Source organism: Taeniopygia guttata, chromosome 23 (assembly GCF_048771995.1).
Source record: "Taeniopygia guttata chromosome 23, bTaeGut7.mat, whole genome shotgun sequence".
NCBI classification, from domain to species: domain Eukaryota; kingdom Metazoa; phylum Chordata; class Aves; order Passeriformes; family Estrildidae; genus Taeniopygia; species Taeniopygia guttata.
In genome coordinates this window covers 2,889,314-2,909,172 of record NC_133048.1, presented here as the reverse complement: position 1 = coordinate 2,909,172, position 19,859 = coordinate 2,889,314, and the positions used below count along the sequence as shown (strand labels likewise).

Genomic DNA, 19,859 nt, shown 5'->3' with positions numbered 1-19,859 from the left:
CTTGTTCATCACTGCAATTTGTGAGTGTCAGCTGCAATCATCACAAATCGCCACTGCCAGGGCCTGAATTATTTTTTAACACACACTGCCCTGCTAACACCCTGCTCTTTGCTGTACCCCCCAAACCACTTCTGCTCGCCCAGCACATCTTCCCTCCCGTCCCTCCGCTGGCCCGGGGGTGTTGTGGGCACGATGCCGCCTTCACGCCTGGACTGGCAAATTTTTAGGACAGTTTCCCGAGGCGGCGATAATCCCTTCCCTGCCGAGGGGGGCCCGGCTGCCCGCACCCCCCCTGGCCCGCAGCCTCCCTCTCCCTGTTGCCATGGTGAGGGATGTGTGTTGCCAGGGAGAGCAGCACCGCGGAGGTGCCATGGCAACGGCCTCCCCTTTTCCCTCCCCTCTGTTGCCACGGAGACAGCGGCCCGCTCCCCATCTCCTGCTGTTGCCGTGGCGATGGGAAGGACGAGCCTCAGTGGATGCTGCGGTCGCCACGGCGACGCGCTCCTCTCCGTTGCTATGGCAGCAGCCCCTGAGCATCATCCTGCTCTGCCCCGTTGCTATGGCAACAGCCCCGCTGCTCATCGCTGTGCCCCGTTGCTACGGCAGCAGCATCCTCCGAGCCGGTCCTGAAAAAGAGAGCACGGGGCAGAGCCCCACGCGTGGGCAAGGGGGTTTGGGGGGTAATGGGGGACCCAAAAAGCGCCCGCGGGAGCGGGGATGGGTTTGGGCACCCGGGACACCGAGGGGACCGGGTTAGGTGTGAGGACCCGGGGCACCGAGAGGATCGGGATGGGTTTGGGCACCCGGGGCACCGAGGGGACCGGGATGGATTTGGGTAACCGGGGCACCGAGGGGACCGGGATGGGTTTGGGCACCCGGGGCACCGAGAGGACCGGGATGGGTTTGGGCACCCGGGACACCGAGGGGACCGGGATGGGTTTGGGTAACCGGGACACCGACGGGACCGGGATGGGTTTGGGTAACCGGGGCACGGAGGGACCGGGCTGGGTGCGGGGACCCGGGGCACCGAGAGGACCGGGATGGGTTTGGGTACCCGGGCACCGAGGGGACCGGGATGGGTTTGGGCACCAGGGGCACCGAGGGGCACGGAGGGGGCTGGGGCTGCGGAGGGGAGCCCCGGCGGGCAGAGGCACACGGAGCTCGGGGCCCGGCCCCGTCCTCCCCGCGGGCGGCCCCGGCCCCGGCCCCGGCCCGCCCCCGTCCCGCCCCGGCCGGGCCATGGCGGCGGCGGCCGCGCTGTGCCGGGGCCGGGCTCCGCCGCCGCTCGTGGTGATCCTGGGCGCCACCGGCACCGGGAAATCGGCGCTGGCGCTGCAGCTCGGGCTGCGCCTCGGCGGGGAGATCGTCAGCGCCGACTCCATGCAGGTACGGCCGGCACCGGGCACCGGGCACCGGGCAGGCCGCGGCCGGGCCTGGGCCGGGGGAAGCCGCGCCCGGAGCCCCGGCGGGGACCGGGCCTGGGCCGCGGTGTTGGGGGGCGGCTCGGGCTCTACCGGGGGCGGCCTGGGCTGCACCGGGAGGGCTCTGAGCTGTACCGGGGCAGGTCCGGCCTGTACCGGGGCAAGTGCGGCCTGTACCGGGGCAGGTCCGGCCTGTACCGAGAGGACTCTGAGCTGTACCGGGGCAAGTCCAGCCTGCACCGGGGCAAGTCCGGCCTGTACCGGGGCAGGTCCGGCCTGTACCGGGGGCGGCCTGGGCTGCACCAGGAGGGCTCTGAGCTGTACCGGGACAGGTCCGGCCTGTACCGGGGCAAGTCCGGCCTCTACCGGGGACGGCCTGGGTTGTGCCGGGGGAGGTCCGGCCTGTACCGGGAGGGCTCTGAGCTGTACCGGGGACGGCCTGGACTGTACCGGGGGAGGTCCGGCCTGTACTGGAGGATGTCCGGCCTGCACCGGGAGGGCTCTGAGCTGTACTGGGGCAGGTCCGGCCTGTATCGGTGCCTCCTGGGCTGTACCGGGGAAAGTCCGAGCTGGGCCTGGAGGGGCAGCAAGATCCGGTCAGAGCCCGGAGAGGCTCAGCCCCGGAGGCTCCGGGCAGGTTCCCTCCGGTTCCCCCAGGCCCTTGTCCGGGTGTGTGCAAGGGAGAGCCCACGGGATGGATCCTGCCCGCTGAATGCACTCCCAGTGTCCCTGTCATGTCCCTGGTGTCCCGTTCCTGTATCCCTGTCCTGTCCCCGTGTCCCTGTCCTGTCCCTGTATCCTGACCTGGCCCTGGAGCCCATCCTGGTGCCCCTGTGCCAGCTCCAATGTCCCTGTCCCTGTGTCCCTGTCCTGTCCCCATGTCCCTGTCCTGTCCCCGTATCCTGTCCTGGAGCCCATCCTGGTGCCCCTGTGCCAGCTCCAGTATCCCTGTCCTGTCCCCAGTTCCCCAGTCCCAGTGCCCATCCCACTGGGCGGTTGTTTGGTTTGTGTGACAGTGCCTCTCTGCCCCCTCCCTGCCCTGTGTTTGCAGGAGTTTGTTCAAAGTGTTTGTTCAAGTCCCTCATCCCCCAATAAATTCACCTTTTGGAACGAAACCAGAGCGAAGGTGTTTTAATTTTAACCCATCAGAAGCTACAGACAGGTGTAAAGGGTTGGGAGGCAGCAGCTGGAGTAACTTGGTAGTGAGCAACACACAGGGTGACATCCTCTGGCATCAGCAAAGGTACACCAAGAGATTTGGGGAAAAGTGTTAAAAATTATATTTTCTACTTGCCAGTGACAGTGTCTGTGGTCTCATCTCTCACTGCAGTGTGGAATATATCAGTTGTGTGGTTGGGATAAGTCAGCAGTGAGGAGCCAAAACTCATTTTTTTGGTCTTAATTTTGTTCAGCTACAAGAGCTTTGTCCCAAGATGGCAATTCCAGCCAGCACAAGAATAACAATTTTGCTGTTATTTAGCAAAATATTTTCTTTCCTGATCCACACTTTCACTGTTCACTTCCTATAGTGCCTGAACTTTCCATCAAGTTAAATGTTAAATGTGTTTATTATTCTACATAAAAAGGTGTTTTCTGCCAGCAACACCCTCTGTGCTGCTCAGAGAGCAACTCCTGCTGTCCTGTGCCTACCTCCCTGTTTCCTGGTCACTGTTTGTGTCCCACTGAGCTAAATTTAAAACCTCATTCTCCTGAATTTGGGGCAAGCAATCAGAAAGTAATTTCATGGAATATTTCCCTTAAGCTCTTGGGGAAGGAGTGAGGCTTGAGCTGAACTGAAATCCTGAGAGGGCAAAACGTGACGGGGGAGCTTTGCCCATCTTTAACACTGGGGAAGTGGCTGCTGGCTTGAACCATGCTGCAGCCACGAGGCTGCTGCTGCATCCCGGGCGCCTTCGGAGCCTCCTGGCACGCCGTGAATCCCTGCTGCTGGAGGTTTTGGAGCTGCATCCCCACTGGGGGATGTTTTTGAGCCGAATCCCCGCTGGTGAGCATTTTGGAGCGTGCGTTTTGTGCTCCACCATGGGAATGCAGGCAGCGCGGGGAGGACCCTGCTGCAGGCGCCCCAAGGCATCCAGGCTCCAGTGGCTCTTGTCCTGCTTTCCTTTTAATCTCATTCTAGCGTGACTGTGGAGCCAGGGCCGAGCAGCTCGGCTGCTTTATCCCGTAATGCAGCGTGCTGGCGAGGCGGGGGAGCCTCTGGCCGGGGCTCCTTCCTCGCTGGCTTTGTCCCCTGTGGCGTGTCCCCCAGCCACGCAGGGCTGGCTCTGCTGTCCTCACTGGGGTTTGGAAATCCCGTTGCTCACTGGGGATTGACAGCTGCCAGCGAGCCTCAGCCCCCTCTGTGCATTCATTGCAGCACTGACAAATGCTGGCAGTGTTTTGGGGCAGCTGCTGGAGCGGGAGCCAGGCTGGGGAGCCCTGAGCCCACCTGTTCCCACACACAGGCACCCCTCTATCCATCTCCAGGGTGTTTTCGTCATGGCTCTGAGTCGCTGTGCTCAAATTACAGACTTAACTGCTGCCTGCTTGCAGCTCAGGAGCTCTGGTTAATCTGCTGGCCTCTTAATCTTTCTTTTTGTCCTTTCTGTTGCTGTTTGTCATCCCAGTGAGTTTGGTCGAGGAGTAAATAATTCCTTGGAGAGCTAGGCAGGGTGAAGCCAGGCCTGTTTCTTCATTCTTGTCAGTGAACATGCAGGGATCCCTGTGCCAGCTTGATGAGGGCCCCATCCAGTCACCATCCTGCTGTCTGAATCCCTTTTGGATTTCTTCCTTGGGAATGGTGATGCAGTTGCTGTAGCACACATTTGCCAACCAAGCGTGTGGAGTCAGGACATCTCCAGAGCCTTTGCAGGGATCAGGGTAGGGAGTCAGTTGTGCTCTCTTGGCACCCTCACTTGGTTTGGGTCCTCCACGCCCCTCTCCAGCATGGCTGCTGTGAAATCCTGATGTTTTCCTGGACGTGGATGGCCTGGATGTGTTTGGGGTCTGTCATGTCACCTCCTACACTCCTTGGGGAGACAGAGTTTGGAATGATGCACAAAACTAGTGACAGAACAAAGATTTGGGAGAGCCTGCCCTTCCCGAGCTGCAGATGCTGAAAATCACGGGGGTTTGTGTGTCCTGCCTCAGTTTCCCCACCTTTTCCTAAGGGCAGCACTGACCTTCCAGCCCGGTGCGGGGGCTCGGCGCAGAGGTGGGAGGACCCGTCAAGGCTAAGCATCTTTAGTGCTGCCTTGTGCTCCGTGTCTCGGAGCCCGGCTGCTCCAGGCTGCTGCTAATCTGTTTTGGGGCCTTAGAAAGCAACAAAGGCTTATCTGAGCCGCTGGCTGAAAATAGAAATGAGTGTCAGGAGGACGTCTCGGTGCGAGGCCCTGCCGACAGCCAGCTGGTGGAAACCTTCTCGGGGCTTACTGCCTGTGTGTAAAAGGCTGCCTTTGTTTCCTCCCAGCCCACACACTGACACCGCATTCCTCCCCTTGTTGCCAGATATTCCAGGAGGCTCTAATCTCCAGGAGAAGCCGGGGACAGCAGCCTGAGCTGTGTCCTCGATGTGCCTGTGCAGGGCACCGGGAGCTGCTCCGTCAGCCCTCTGTGCTCACTGTGGTTTCAGGCAGGCAGTGGGAGCTGGAGGAGCTGGAGGGTTGGAAATGGGGAGAGCAGGCGTGGAGCCAAAACTCATGAATCCAAAGCCTTTCTGTGCCGGCTGGAGCCCGTGTTGAATGGAGCTGCCAGCCCAGGGATCAATAAGCTGCCCACAGCCACGGGGCACGTTGGCAGAGCTGCCTGTGGGCCTGTCCTGCCTGCTCCCGTTCCCCTGGGGCAGCTGCCTTTCTGCAGGATTTGGTTGCCCTCCCTCTCCCCCTGCCTTCCTGCCCCCCGGGCGAGCCTTTTGGGATGGGAGCAGGAGCCAGCTCTGGCTCTCCCAGGGCTGGAGTTAAGCAAGGTGGGAGCAGAGCTGGTTCAGCAGCTCCAGCAGCTCGCATGACTGCTCCAGGCAGGGCTGGGGCTTCCCTGCTCCACTAACCCCAATCATCCCTTGCTGCCTCTCGGTGCCCGTGGGTCACCTCTGTGTCACCTTGTCCTCCTGTCTGGGACCAGGGGAGCAGTGGGTGGAGGCTGTGCTGCAGCAGGAGGCTTGGCAGCTTCTCAGAGGGGATTAAGGGGAAATTTATTTCTTGTAGTCTGGCTGGGGTGGTTGGAGGAGGAAATGAGTACGGCCATTTCCAGTCCTTTTCCCCATCATCCCGGTTTTATCCCATGCTGGGAGACTTTTCTTAAGCAGGAAGGCTCTGAGAACTAAACACATCCTTCCAAAGCACCTCCTTTGCCACCTCCTGCCCAATCCTGGGCACAGCACAGAGCTGGGCTGGACAGAGAGGCTTTATGTGCCCCACTGTGAGCTGCCAGCTCCCCATGCTGAGGAGGGTTGTGTTTGTATGGGATGCAGGGTGAGGAGCTCCCTTCTCCTGCCTGGAATCTGCTCTCACTGGGAAGGACTCTGCTGGTGGCACACCCAGCTGAGGCAGCTCTACCCGTTGCAGCCCCTGGATCTGCAGGCTGAGCTGTGGCCAGTGCTTTACACAGCCTGGAGGGTGGGTTTGGTGCATCTGTGGGATCCAGGTTGCCTTGGCTCTTTAGCAGGAACGCTGCAGAGGAGTTGGTTTGGGTGGCTTTTCTCCCTGCTCTGCTCTCAGCTGAGGGCCAGCATCTCTCAGCAGTGCTCTCACAGGTTGTGTATCCCCATTTTGAGGATGAAGACATGTGAGGTGCTGCTGGTTGTGCTCACCAGTGTCTCCTGGTACCTGGGATCACTGACCTGCTGCCTCCCGTGAGGCTCAGGGAGAGCAGGCAGCATGTTGCAGGCTTTTTGAGACTGTTTGTGTGTGTTTAGGAGGCTCCATGGAGTTGTGTGTTGCATCCACAAAGATCTCTGTGTGTTGCAGGAAGCAGCGATCCTTGTCCCCACGTGGCACTCTGTGCTGAGCTGGAAACATTTGGAGAGCAGCACACCTGAGCTTTCACCTGCAGCAGCAGATGAGGAGGTGGCAGCTTGGAGGCCCTAATTTTGGAGCTCTGTGCTGGTCTGGTGACACTGCCTGGGCTCTGACTGCACTGTCCAGGAGCTCAATCAGCCCTCCCACCCCTAATTACAGAGTTGTATCAAAGCAGGAAAGCAGTCACGAGCGGTTGGACTCCATGGTTTATCTCCCGTGGGCAGGAACAAACAGAGAGAGGCAGCTTGGCCCTGGCAGGAGCAGGTGTTGGCAGGATTCCCTGCCCTGCCTGAACGTGGCACGTGTCCCTGCCTGTGCCCTGCTGTGCTGCCTGCCCCAGCCACCAGCAGGGGCTGGGAGGGGTGACTGGGACAGGGGAAGTGGTCAGCACAGGTCTCAGGGGACACAGAGGTGAAGGACAGGCTCTTCTCTTCCCCAGGTGTACAAGGGCTTGGACATCATCACCAACAAGGTTTCCCCGCAGGAGCAGCGCCTCTGCAGACACCACATGATCAGCTTTGTGGATCCCCTTGTCTCCAACTACACCGTGGTGGATTTCAGGGACAAAGCTGTGCCTCTGATATCCTGTCATGGCTGAGCAGGAATGGGCTTCCCCCTCCATGGCCAGAGGGATCAGTGTGTGGGCTCTCCACATCCCAACTGACTCTGTTTTTCCAGAAGATTCTGCTGGTGAGAGGGGCTTGGGGCTTCTTTTACCCTGCTAACCCTCAGGACAGCCCAGGGAAGATCTGTGCTGAGGGTTGCCCTCCCTGACAATCCTGGGGTGTCCCTGAGTTTTGGTGGTGGCTGGCAGAGGTGACAGAGAGATGAGGGACACCTCTAACCCTGTGCTGCAGCCTTACTGATTCCCTGGGGCTGGGAGAGTGGGATCTGAGCCCCAGACTGCTGCTCCCACAGCTTTCCCACCCTGCTCTGCATCTCTGCTTACGCTCCTTGACTCTGGCACATTGAAGATATCTTTGCCCGGGACAAGATCCCCATTGTTGTGGGAGGAACCAACTACTACATCGAATCCCTGCTCTGGAAGGTCCTTATCAACACCAAGGTACTGTGGGGGGCTGTGAATCCCTTTGGGAAAGGATGAATGCCATGTTTAGGTCAGGCTTCCTGCCGAGAGGGGCAAGGAGAACCTAAAACCCCTCCTTCACCCCGTGGCTCTGGGGGATCTTGCTGCTTACACAGGGTTTGGTTCAGGCCTGTCCTGTGCCCCGCAGGAGAAGCCCAGCAGTGTCCCCAGGCCAGACAGTGACAGGAGAGGGGAGCTGGAGCAGCTGGACAGTGCTGAGCTCCATCGGCGCCTGAGCCAGGTGGACCCGGAGATGGCGGCCAAGCTGCACCCCCACGACAAGCGCAAGGTGGCCAGGTGAGCTCGGCGTGCCAGGGGCAGGAGGTGCCAGGGCCCAGCACCCCTTCCCAAAGGAATTGTGTGCCTGGGTGTGGGAATCCAGGGCTTCCCTCTGGCTACCCTGGGACCCTGGCAGGGGTCAGAACCCCCTGGACAGAGCCCCCAGAGACACTGTCTGTGATCTCTGTCCATGGAAAAGAGTTTTCAATCTTACAGGATGAATTACAAGCTCTGAGGGTTTGATAAGAGTAATAATTAAGTGTGACACAGGTGCAAAAGTAAAATTTTAGGATTCTAGATTAGGGGTTCAGGTGGGACAAGATGGAGGAAATTGGGTGTGTCTTGTCCTTTTTCTCCTTCTTCATGCCCTCCATGTTTCACTGTGGTGTTGGCATTTTTCTGTTGGTTCAGGCTGGGGACACACTGTCCAACGTAGGTGACAGATATTGGCACGTTATTGTAAATCCAGCACAGGTAGTTTGTGGTATTTAATGTTTGTACCATCCCACTGAGGGCAGAGCCCCACACGCTGCCCTGCAGGACAGAGCTGCGGCAGGGCAGCAGAACATGTTAGAGATAAACAGAATAAACAACCTTGAAACCAGCACAGATGAATTATGGCTTCTTTGGCAGCGGGGCAGAAAGACAGAGACTTTCTACAATCTTGGGATCATCAATACCCACAGATTCCGACACCTGGGAGCACGGCAGGATGAGCATTCCCACCCCAGGTGGATGCTCCTGGGTTCTTAGCCACTGCTGGGGACTCTCTGGGATCCCTTTGGCCGCACAGCCCCAGCCTGGGCTGCCTCTGGGGTGCTGGGCTGTGCTCTGGGGCTGCTCCTGCTCCGTGCCCCAGCAGCAGCAGGGTTTGTCTGGAGCTATTTAAAGAGCAAGCTGCCCTGCTGGCTGAGTAACATAGCTGAGCTCTGTGGGAACAGCACGGCAGCAAGACCAGGCTTGCTGCTCCGTCCCAGCCGAGCCCTGGCCCCGGGGAGCAGAACACCGCCCACCCCATTCGCACGGTGCAGGGGGATGGAGGGTGGGGCACCAGCAGCTCCTCCAGCTCCCTCCCTCCTGCCTGAGCCGGGCTGGGCTGGTGGTAAAGCTCCACAGCAGCATCTCAGCGCTGGCCCCTTCCCTGCAGCCCTGCCTGGCTGGAAAAGGCAGGGCTGGAGCCAGATCGCTGTCCCCTGCAGGACTTGTCCCGGTGCCAGGAGGCGGGAGTGGGTGGCTGTGCTCTGGGCTCCTTGGGTGCCAGCACTGCACCCCCAGGAGATGGGTGTGCGTGGATGGCGGGCACGGGACGGGGCTGGGACCTGCCCTCCCCCCACATGAGAGGGTTGGATCTCGGCGAGTGTCTGCGGTTCCTTTGCTGCAGCCCCCGGGGCTCTGGGGGAATGGGAACGCTCATTCTCACCCAGCCTCTGAGCTCTGTGTGTCTCTGCTTCCAGGAGCCTCCAAGTGTTTGAAGAGACAGGCATCCCCCACAGTGAAATCCTGCACCAGCAGCAGCAGGAGGAAGGTGGGGGGCCCTTAGGTGGGCCCCTGAAATACCCACATTCCTGCATCCTGTGGCTCCATGCAGACCAGGCAGGTGAGAGCTGAGGAAGGGCTGACTCCCTGCTCCTGCCCCAGCCTCCTCCCTGGGGAAGGCAGCAATTCCTCTGGCATCGGTGGGTGTGACAGAGCTCCCTGACCTGCCGGGCTCTGCCTTCCTCAGGTGGAGCAGCAGCCTGGCAGTGCTGCCTCCTGTCCTGGCAGCTGTGCAGCCCCCAGGACACGGCTCCCCAGCGTGTCCTGCTCTCCTCCTGCAGCTCTGGATGCACGGCTGGAGAAGCGGGTGGATGACATGGTGGCTGCGGGGCTGCTGGAGGAGCTGCGGGACTTCCACCGCCGCTACAACCAGGAGAAGGTGGCAGAGAACCGGTGGGTGAGCAGAGCAGCCAATTCCTCTCTGCTCCTCCCTCTGGAGGTCTCCCACTGTGACCCCTGCCTTTGGTTCTCCAGGCAGGATTACCAGCACGGCATCTTCCAGTCCATTGGCTTCAAGGAATTCCACGAGTACCTCGTCAGTGAAGGGAATTGCTCACCTGAGACCAGTGCCCTGCTGCTGGAAAAAGGTGGGAGGAGCACCCTGTGTGCCCCAAAAAGCACCAGGTGACACCACAGGGTGCTCTAAACCACGATCACAACCCCAGCTGCACCTTTCTCTCTGCATTTCCCACTTCTGCCAGCCCAGAGGGGCAGGGACTCATTTTCCAGAGATTGGAGAGCATCTCTGAGCACACCCAGAGCAGCCCCTCCCTCCCCTCAGGCCTCCTTGCAGGATGCACGGGGTACAGCAGGACTTGGGCTCTGGAACGGGTCCACCTGGGTGATGGGACCCCAGCTGTGGAGAGCAGGGCTAGGAAAGAGGAGTGAAGCAGAACTCAGCACGTCAGCAGGGATGCAGCCTTTGGTGGGGTGTTGTTCTGAGATGGCTGGGCTGATGCTGGAGGGGAGCTGCTCTCCACACAGGGAGGACCCAGGCAAAGTCCATCTGTGGCAAGGAGGGTTCAGTGTGGAAGTGGAGACTGAAGAAACCACAGAAATGATAAAAGGCTTGAAAACAAGTCTGATGCAAAAGGAGCTTGTTGTGTCTGCTCAGGAGATGATTAGGAGGGATTTGATAAGCCTGGTACTAAATATCGAACAGTGGTAAATTATCCTCTGCTGGGGGGGTGAGCAGTCCTGGGCTCCATTTGTGCAGAGAATTGGGCATTATGAGAGCAGTGCAGCACTTGAATAGGTTTTCCTACCTGCTAAAAGCTTCAGGGTGGAGGGTTTGGGCTCTTTGTATCCTCTGTTTATTCAGGGATGTTTGGGGTACCTTGTCCAGCCTCTTCTCAGTGCAGGCACAGACCCCCAGCCTAAGAGTAAAAATAATTCTCATGGTGCCACCCAGCACAAACTTCTTTCTTGTGTGATTTCCCTCCCCTGGAGCCGACAGCCTCTTCTCACTGACCCTTGGGGTTTTTTCTCTTATTTAATCCCTCTGTTCCAAAGGGATCCAGGCCCTCAAGCAGGTGACCAAGAGATACGCCCGGAGGCAGAACAAATGGGTCCGGAACCGCTTCCTGAAACGTGAGTCTTCTGTTCCCACCTCTCCTCATGCCCCACTCCAGCTCCAGAGGGGACTCTGGTGCTTTGGGGCAGCCTGTGTTTGGGAGTCTGCTCCCACCCAGACCCTCCAGGAGCCACCCAGTGTCCCCATCCACCCAGTGTCCCCATCCCCCAGGTCCTTCCTGCTGGTTTGGGTTGGTTTGGATCTCCTGCCCCTCCTGAGAAGTGTCCTGCCCACAGGAGAGACGCTCAAGAGCCAGCTCCTCCTCCTGTACCCGTGTACCCCATCCCCTCACAGCAGCAGTGCCATCAGGAGGGATGAAATCTCAAGCAGAGGTTCAGCCCCATGTCAGGCACCGCTAGATGATGATGATGATGATGATGATGATGGTCACAACATCCCTGCAGATTATCCTGCCAAATGCTCCTGAGGGGCTCAGGGAGGGGGTCCCCACGCACCCACACATGCTCCTGGCAGGGAGCAAAGCCCATTTGACAGCTGCCCTCCAGATTAGGAGCAGGAGCCCGGTGGCTGCTCCGTGCTCTGTGCAGTGGCAGGGAGCCAGCAGGACTTCCCCATCCCAGCCCCAGCCTTGGAGCAGGGCCAGCAGCAGCAGCTGGGAGCCGGGCACTTGTTGAAAGGTGCTCAGTAGGGGCAAAACAACAATAAAATAAAATAATAAAAATTAAAAAAAAAAAAAAAAAAGAGAAGGCAAGGAGAAACTCGAGTCAAAAAAAGACGGGACTTTGAAGGAGGTGCAGTTTTGGCAGAGCTGTGTGCTGGGTGGCTCGGCTCACCTTTGTGGTGGCAGGTGTGCTTCAGATGGGCCTGTCAGGGGCTTGTTTGTGGGCACAGCAATAAAACCAGCACCTGCTGGGGGCTGGCACGTGGAGCCTTTGATGGCTTTGTCCAGGCAGGGACAGCCAGGTGCCCACGGAGGGCAGGTGAGCCATGGAGAGCAGCCAGGTCGCCCAGGGAGCAGGTGCTCTCTGCTGGCAGCTCTTTCACCCTGTCCAGGCTGCAGCAAGTGCCCTGTGCCCTGGCATTGGGCCAGGGGAGACCAAAGGCGTGGCTGTGAACCTGTCCCTTGTCATTAGTGAAGCATCTCCTGCCAGGAACCAGGAGCATCAGCTCCTGTACAATCAGTTCCAGCTCTGGCTGGGAAGCTGCACGCTCAGATCCCTCATCCAGGCTCCATGCCTGCATCTCCTTGTAAGCATGGTGTGGTGGCTTTGTGCCTGGATCCAGCTCTTTCATCCTCCCAGCCTCCTGTGGACCAGGGCTGGGCTGAGGTGCTTGTTGTCGTGATGGGCTGTTGGCACACTCAGATTCCAGAACACTCTCCCAAAGGCAGCTGTGAAGATGCTTCCCTGAGTCCTGAGCTCTTCCTGCTGCTTGCAAGGAGAGAATTTTGGCTTTGGAGAGCCTGGTGCTGTTGGCTTCTGAACGCTTTGATAGGAAAAAGCAGATCCCTCTGCTCCCCCTGGGTTCTAGGAGAAGGTGCTGAGGGTTTCTGGTGTTGTGTTTCTGTAGGTCCTGGGCCCAACGTGCCCCCAGTTTATGGCTTGGAGGTGTCTGATCTCCAGCGGTGGGAGGAGGATGTGCTGAAACCTGCCCTGGAGATCGTGGAGAGCTTCATCCAGGTACTGGGGAGCTGGGCTTTGACTGACTGACTTCTCTGTGGTCTCCAGGCCCCCTCACTTGGCACGCAGTCTGTCCCTGGAGCAGGCCTGGCTGTTCACATACCCAACCTTGGCATTTCCTTGCAGTAGTAGAAGTTTGTCGTCTCAGCTGAACATTTCCCCAAGGCCCAGTGCTGCACATGGTGAAACTCCAATGCCTGCCTTGCCAGCCTCGGTGTCTGAGTCTGGCAAGCTCCCATCCCAAACTCTAGGGAAGTGAACACAGGCGAATTTTCTTGGCAGAGCCCAGTTTGAGGCGTTGTTTGATCCGCAGGGCCGCGAGCCGCCGGCAGAGCCGCTGAGGATGGAGCAGGACGGGCAGGAGAACAAGCGGAGCCATCGCGTGTGTCAGCTCTGTGCCAGACTCATCATCGGGGACAGGGAGTGGGCAGGTAGGGCCACACAGGGCACAGGAGGGCACCTGGGAGGGTTGAGCTTCTCTGGGCTGATGGAGCAGCTGCCCTGTGGCCTGATGACCCCCAGCTCATGATCCTGGCCTTTCGAGGATTGTTTGCAGGAGCTGTGCCACAGGAGCCATCTGGCAGGATTCCCCCCTTCCCTGGGCTTCCCTCCCTTCCCAGCACCCAGCAAACACAGAGAGCATCACTCCAGGGATCTGTATGTGGCATCAAGTTCAGAGCTGCTGTGTTTAGTCAGGGCTTCTGGTCCTTCACAACACTGTGGATGCTTCCTCAAAAAGCACAGAGCAAATCTCTCTCCTCTAAAATTCTGTTGTGTAAATGAAACTTTCTTAATATTTTTAATAGTTCTGTTTTGCTCCAATATTTCCTACTTATGTGTGTTTTTTATTTCTTTTAAAACTATTCCTAGCAGTAATAGTAATAGAAAGGGATTTTCTATTTTCCATAGATTTACTTTAAAAGAGCTCAGCTGGAATCAGATTAAGTCAGTGACTTTATCTGTGCTGGGAGGCTCATGCTGAGAACCAGGAACAAAAAGTAATGGAGAAACTGGCTGCAGAAATGAAACTGGTAAATCACCATGTGTTGCCCAAACACAGGATGTGCAGGGTCATGGTTTAACCCCAGCATCTGAGCCCCCCACAGCCACTCACCCACTCTCTGTGTCTGGGAGAGAGAATTGCAAAGGTAAAATGAGAAAATTGGTGGGTTGAGTTAAAGTTTAATAGAGAAATCAAAGCAAAACAAGGCATTAATTCACTGCTTGCCATGGTTGAGCAGATGCTCAGCCATCCCCAGGAAAAACTGGGCTCCATCACATCTAACATGACTTTGGGGAGACAGATGCCATCATCCTGATGTCCCCCTTTCCTCCTCCTTCCCCCCGGGAGGCGTGAGCTGTCTGGCCTGGGGTAAGCTGGGGTCAGCTCTCCAGCTGTGTCCCCTCCAACCCCCTGTGCACCCCCAGCCCCCTCTGTGTTGCTGTGAGGAGCAGAAAAGGCCTTGACTCAGTTCCAGAGCTCCCAGCAACAACAAAACATCCCCAACTTATCAACCCTGTGCTCAGCTCGAATCCAAACACAGCCCCAGAGCAGCTACTGTGAGGGAAATCAACTCTGCCCCAGCCAAAGCAAGCAGATGCAGACACAACCAAAGATAAATTTCCCAGGTTGTTTGGCTTGAAGGAGTTGCTTATTCCTGACTGAGGCAGGGAAGTGCTGAAAGCAAAGACTGGAGCTGTTCTTAGTAGGAGGCTCCTTACAACAAGATCAGTTAAGTGCAGTTGTTATTTTATCCATCTCAGCTGTCTCAAGAGCTCTGTTTGTCCAGAACTGAAAACTCTTGGGGCTCCTGTCATCCTTGAGGTCCAGAAAGTTCTGTGACTGAGTGGGAGCTCCTCGAGGTCCCCCCAAATCCCTCCATGTCCTTAGGGATGTCACCCCAGATACCAATCGATGGTGACAGTGCCTCCCTCAGCCAAGACCAGCTGTTATTCTCTGTGTCCAGCTGAACTGGGCTCAGATCCCCAGATGGTGGGAGAAAAATGCTCCAAATCCTGGGTGTTGCTTGTGCCTGCAAAATGGAAAAGGAAGGTGAAAACGGTGGTGGGAACTGGGTGGATCTGCATTCCTGTCTGTTTTCTTAGGTCAGGTGATGGAGAGTTTTGGGAACTCCTTCCCAGTGCCCTGCTGGCTCTGGGGGATTTTAAAATTGTGTCTGATTTTACAATTTATATGGACTTCAAGAGCACAGCTCTCCAGACAGCAGCAGCAATTGGAGCTTCCTCAGCCAGCCACTGTAGCTTTGGTTGTGCTGCTTGTGACAAATTGCAGGAGGTGAGACTTTATGTCAGGCTGAGGGTGACCCTCCAGCATTGTGATAAAGCAGCAGCTTTGCATGTGATTTCATCCTTTGGAAGAAAAAGAATGGCTGGAAAACACCTGAGGGCCTTGATTCAGCAGAGCACATACCCTGGTTTAATTAAGGCCCTGCTTGAAAAGTTTGGGCTTTAATTGCTGCTCTGATCTCTTGGAAAAGGCAAAACCACCCCGCCAAGATGGTCAGACAAAGCCTCCCCTGAGATAAAACCGCTGATAAGGAGGTTTGGCTGTCCTTAAGGATGTGATTTCACCGAGAAATGCAGCTCCTGCTGCTCCAAGCTGAATCCCTGGGATTACCCTTCTGTTCCCACTTGACTCCTGCTGCAGTGCTTTCATGGCTGGGGCACTGCCCTGGAGATATTCAGAAGTTTAATTCTGCTCCAAGCTTTTCCCTGGCTGCCCTGTAGGATGCTCAGGATATTCCCAGTGCTGTGGTGCAGGGATGCAGGTCTACAAATGATCCTGGCAGCTCTCCATGGGGAGCAGGGAGTTGCACAACCTCACCTGCAGCCTGCAAAGTGCCACCTCTTGGGAAGCACATTCCCTCTTCCCTGGGGAGGCTGGCAGCAGATTTGTTGGGAGTGACAACCTGGAGTAACCTCTGCTTACTCAGAACCAGGATTTTTCCCTCACTCACTTCTTCCTGAGGAGGTTTGGGAGCTTCTTCTGAGCCCTGATAGTTTGGCCTGGAAGTGTCCAGAGGGGCAGCCAGGGCAGGGTTTTTGGGAGTTCACTTTTCTTCGGGAGTGAATTGTGCGCGAGGCTGGGAAGGGAGGGTGCTCTGCCCTGCCTGGGAGGTTCGGCTGTTTCCTCCTCCAAATTCCACAGATAAAACTCTCTGTTTGCCTCTTCCTCCAGCTCACACACGCTCCAAATCCCACCTGCACCACCTGAAGAAGAGGAGGAAGCTGGAGGAGTCCGGCCGTGCCGGAGGGACAATGGGGGACAGTGGGGACGCAGAGACCTCGGACGAGGATGGCAGCCTGCCTTTGCCTTAAGCCTGGAAGAGGGAGCAGCTGTGCATCCACCTGCACGGAGAGGAAGCTCCTTAGTCCTGAGCAGCCTTGAACAGAGGAGCTGAGTCATTTTTTTTGGGGTGAGGCAGGTGTGTGACGGCAAAGGCCGCCGGCTGCCTGGGATCCTCTTCATGTGGCCTCACCCCGCTGCGTTCCCATGCTCCCCCCTGGAACGGGCTGGGCCCCGGGGCAAGGCTGCTGGGAGCTTCTCCCATGCAAAATGTGAATTCCTGCCAGAGCTGCATCCTTGGAATGGCTGAGCTGCTGCTATGTGGTTGTGTAGATCTCAGAGACAGAAATACCCCGACTCCTCCAGCCTGGCCGGGAGCGGAGCTCCGGAGCCGAGCGAGCTCTGCCTGCCTTTATTGTGGAGAGGATATTTTTTTTTTTGTTCTTTTACATGCAAATAAAGTTGCAGGATTATTGTGGGTTCCCCTCCCTGTTAACAAGCGCGGTTTCCTTGCTCTCTGATTCTACCTGGCCCCCGTTCCCTGCTCTGGGCACAGGGCAGGAGATCTGGTTCCTTCTCCCAGTCACCTTTTCCACAGCTCCTGAGGGAGCTGAGCAGATGTTCCCAGCCTGGTGGGGGCAGGGAGTCCTGTGCACACAGCAGGTGCAGGAGGAGCTGGCACCTGTTAAACAGGAACTTGGAAATGATCTCATCGAGTTTGCAACAGATGAGCCTGTCCTAGTTAAGGCAGAATTCCCGGGGGGGGTTACCCTGCGGTTTGGCACTGGGAACTGGCCCCGAATTTGAATCCGAGCTACTGAGCAGCAAATTCCTGGTGCTGTGTCCGCCAGGCAGTTGGTGTCCCATTGTTGTTCCTGCAGGATGTGAGTGCCGTTTGTGCCTAGAATGCCGCTCTGGTGAAACCAGGACAGCCTTTCCAGGCCCTTTGGGATTCTCCTGGCAAGTGCAGACCTGGGAGGGTTTGAGGGTTGGTAGGGCACAAGTTTTGCCTTGTGCTGTGCCATGTGGCAAGAGCCAGGGCTCATCCTGCCAGGGAAGAGCTGCGTGGGTGGATTTGCTGGCGCGGGCTCTGGAGATTCCTGCTTTGGTGGGGATTAGATCAAACCTCCGGTTTGTGTTCCTCACTGTGGAATTATTGCTGTGGGGCGGCTGCCTCAGGCCGTGTGATGGGGTTGGGAGCTCGGACTGAAGGGAATGTGCAGGGCAGAGCTGGGTGCCAGCTTTGGAATGCCGGGCACTGCGGTGTTGCTGGGTCTGTGCGGTGCCAGCTGAGCCTCTTCTCCAGCCCAGACTTGTTTGCCATCCATGCTGACTCAACCCACGGATGTGGGCTCAGCCCAGTGCTGGAGGCCATGGAATTGTGTTCTCCCAGCCTGGATGGACCAAGTACGAGCTGGGAGTAAAGCCCCACGTGCTGAGCTGGTTGGTGACAGCGCTGAGATGTCGAGTCATTCCCCAGGCCAGGCTGGGATCACTGGGGCAGCACTGGGAAGGAGGGCTGGGATTATCTGCTCGGGCTCCTGAGTGCAGTCAGATGTCCATACTGTTAGAGGTGGATTAAATATCCTTAATCGGTTTAATATGAACTTTGTTATCCGCATGGACTCATGTTATTCCTCTTGCACAGTGTTCTCTCCAGGAGCTGGGGATGGGCTGTGCTGGGCAGGGGCTCCCAGGCTTTGGTTCCCAGGTGTTCCAGGTGAACAGGGAGTGCCACACTCCTTGTCCATGCAGTGGACATGTGCCCTGATGCTGTCAGCACCACGATACAGGTGGGTTTTCCTCTTTGGAGAGCTGGGGGCTGCCACCGAGAACAGATTATTTGAGCAGAGCCAGGGCAGCGTTCCTGCCAGGGGTTGCTCTCCAAGGCAGGTCACTCTCGGTGTGTTGTACCTCTGCTTTTTGAGGTCTCCAGGCAGGGACTGGGATCGAGCTCCTGGCAGGGTCACACCAGTTCCTGGTGCTCTGGGCCCTGCAGAAGGGACAAACAACGCAGGAATCGCTGCCAGTCCCAGGCAGGGCTCGCTGAGAAAGTTGTTGTGGTCTCAGGTTTCAGGCTGCTGTCAGTGCCGGCCGGTTTGGGGATGGGGAATGGCACTTGGCTCCATCTGCCCTCCGCTAATCCCCAGACAAACGCGGCTCTTCCATCTGTGCAGCCGGAGCCGCCGAGCCCATCACACCAGCCACTTAATTTAAATGGCTTTGGCCAAAGATAAGGTCATTAATTACACTGGGATTAGAAAACAGGCCCGGCGTGGCTTGGCTCGCCATCAGGTAAAGTCCTGGGCACCCTGAGCATGGAGCAGAGAGCCGGGGCAGCTCCGTGCCCTGGCTGACCGGGCACCATCCCGGTGGCACCGCCTGTCCCCGGGCAGGGGGACAGACGCAGATTCAGGGATCCCCCCGGCACCGTGGCAGCCCAAATCCTCGTGCCCAGCAGCGGGAGGTGCCCGGGCAGCACCTCCTCTTCTGCATCCCCTGCCAGGGCTCTGCACGGGTGGCACTGTCCCCAGAGCTCTCAGCTCACGTGGCCGTGATGATCAAGGTGTTGTACATCCCTTTTGGTTCCTTTTTCTCACCCGGTTTTGTCTCTAAAACGCTCCGACAGGAAAAGCCTCACCCATGCACTGCTGCCCTTTGCCAGGGTGGCATGTGCCCTGAAAAGTGCCACGGTGGGGACAGCCAGGGCTGGGATGTGGCACGAATTCAGCCTCATTCCTGCCCTCACAAGCACCACAGGGGGGATGTTACGGGCTCTGTGCCAGGACCCGACCGGTGCTGGGGCATGGGGACACAGCTGCCACCTCTCCCAGCACCGGTGACCAGCTGGTGTCTGTCCCCGTGCTCGCTGGTGGCTTTAAGGGATCCTGCTGTCCCCTGGCTCCTGTTGGAGAGTCCCGGCTGGTGACGCTGTCCTGCCTCTTCCCAGCCCAGTTCCCACACTGCAGGGACCGGCTGGGGGACGGTGTCACCCGGGGCCACCAGCTCCTGCAGCCACCGCACCGAGCCTGGCCTGGCCCCATCCTCAGCTCCCGGCTGGAGCACCGGGGGGATTTAACGGGACCCTCGGGGTCCATTCGGGCTCAGCAGGGCTGGCTGGCACCGCTGCCATCCCAGCGCCAGCGGGTGGAAAGAACTCACGGGGAAACTGAGGCACGGCTGGGGCGTGGGGCGCTGGGGAGCCCGCGGCCCGCCCGATGCTTTGGCAGCACTTCAGGTGGCTGTGGCAAAGCCAAATGTCGCAAGAGCCCTAAAAATAAAAGGAGCTGTTGGCCGGGGTTGTGCAAGAGCGCGGGCCCGTCCCGATCGGGCGGCAAACCCGGCCGGGCACGGCGGGAGCCTGGCGGGCACCGGGAAATGGCAGGATCCAAAGGGCTGGGGGCTGTCCCCACCCCTGTCTCTGTCCCCACCCCTGTCTCTGTCCCCTCTGGGCAGCCCTGGCTCTGGGGAAGCGCTCCGTGGAGGTTTGGGGACATGGGCTGGGTGTCCCCATGGTGGCACCCCGGGGGTTGAATGGGGGCACTGCCCGTGTGCCCCCCGGCACACGCAGTGGGGAAACTGAGGCAGAGCCGCCTTGCACGAGGCTCTGGGTCTGTGGTGTCACCCGTGGGGTGTCCATTGTCACCCCCCCGCACGGGCAGGGCAGAGGGGGGCACGGTGCCCGGCGGGAAAGGCGGCGGGAGGAGCGGGCTGGCAGCGCCCCAAATCCCGGGGGACTCGGCTCCGAGCCACCCTGAGGACAGCGCTGGGGGTCCCCTGGGGGGTGACACAGCCCCAGCCAAGGGCTGGCACGGGGTCCGGCCCCGCGGGGGTGGCTTGGCACGGGTGGGGCTGGCTTGGCACGGGTAGGGCTGGCTTGGCACGGGTGGCTGCGCTGTCGCGGTGTCACAGGGCCATCTGCCGGCAAAGGCACCGGCCCTGGCAGCCAGCAGCGGCCTCGGGCAGCCCCATCCTCCTGGCTGGGCTAACTCGGGGGGCAC

General features: G+C 58.5%; 1 protein-coding gene across 3 annotated transcripts; it reads left to right on the top strand.

The window, feature by feature from the left end:
* The first annotated feature begins 1,187 nt into the window (after positions 1–1,187).
* On the top strand, positions 1,188–16,357 carry TRIT1 (tRNA isopentenyltransferase 1). 3 transcript variants are annotated; one of them, XM_072917896.1, is made up of 11 exons: positions 1,191–1,386; positions 6,921–7,018; positions 7,406–7,502; positions 7,672–7,820; positions 9,257–9,399; positions 9,620–9,731; positions 9,813–9,925; positions 10,851–10,928; positions 12,442–12,551; positions 12,865–12,982; positions 15,751–16,357. In XM_072917896.1, the coding sequence occupies exons 1-11, from the start codon at positions 1,240–1,242 to the stop codon at positions 15,888–15,890; spliced, it is 1,305 nt and encodes a 434-aa protein (XP_072773997.1). In that variant the 5' UTR covers positions 1,191–1,239; the 3' UTR covers positions 15,891–16,357. The 3 variants fall into 3 exon arrangements, with proteins under 3 accessions (XP_072773998.1, XP_072773997.1, XP_072773996.1); XM_072917895.1 differs by having other exon boundaries at positions 1,192–1,386; positions 6,876–7,018; XM_072917897.1 differs by lacking the exon at positions 12,865–12,982 and having other exon boundaries at positions 1,188–1,386; positions 6,876–7,018.
* The last annotated feature ends 3,502 nt before the right edge of the window (positions 16,358–19,859 follow it).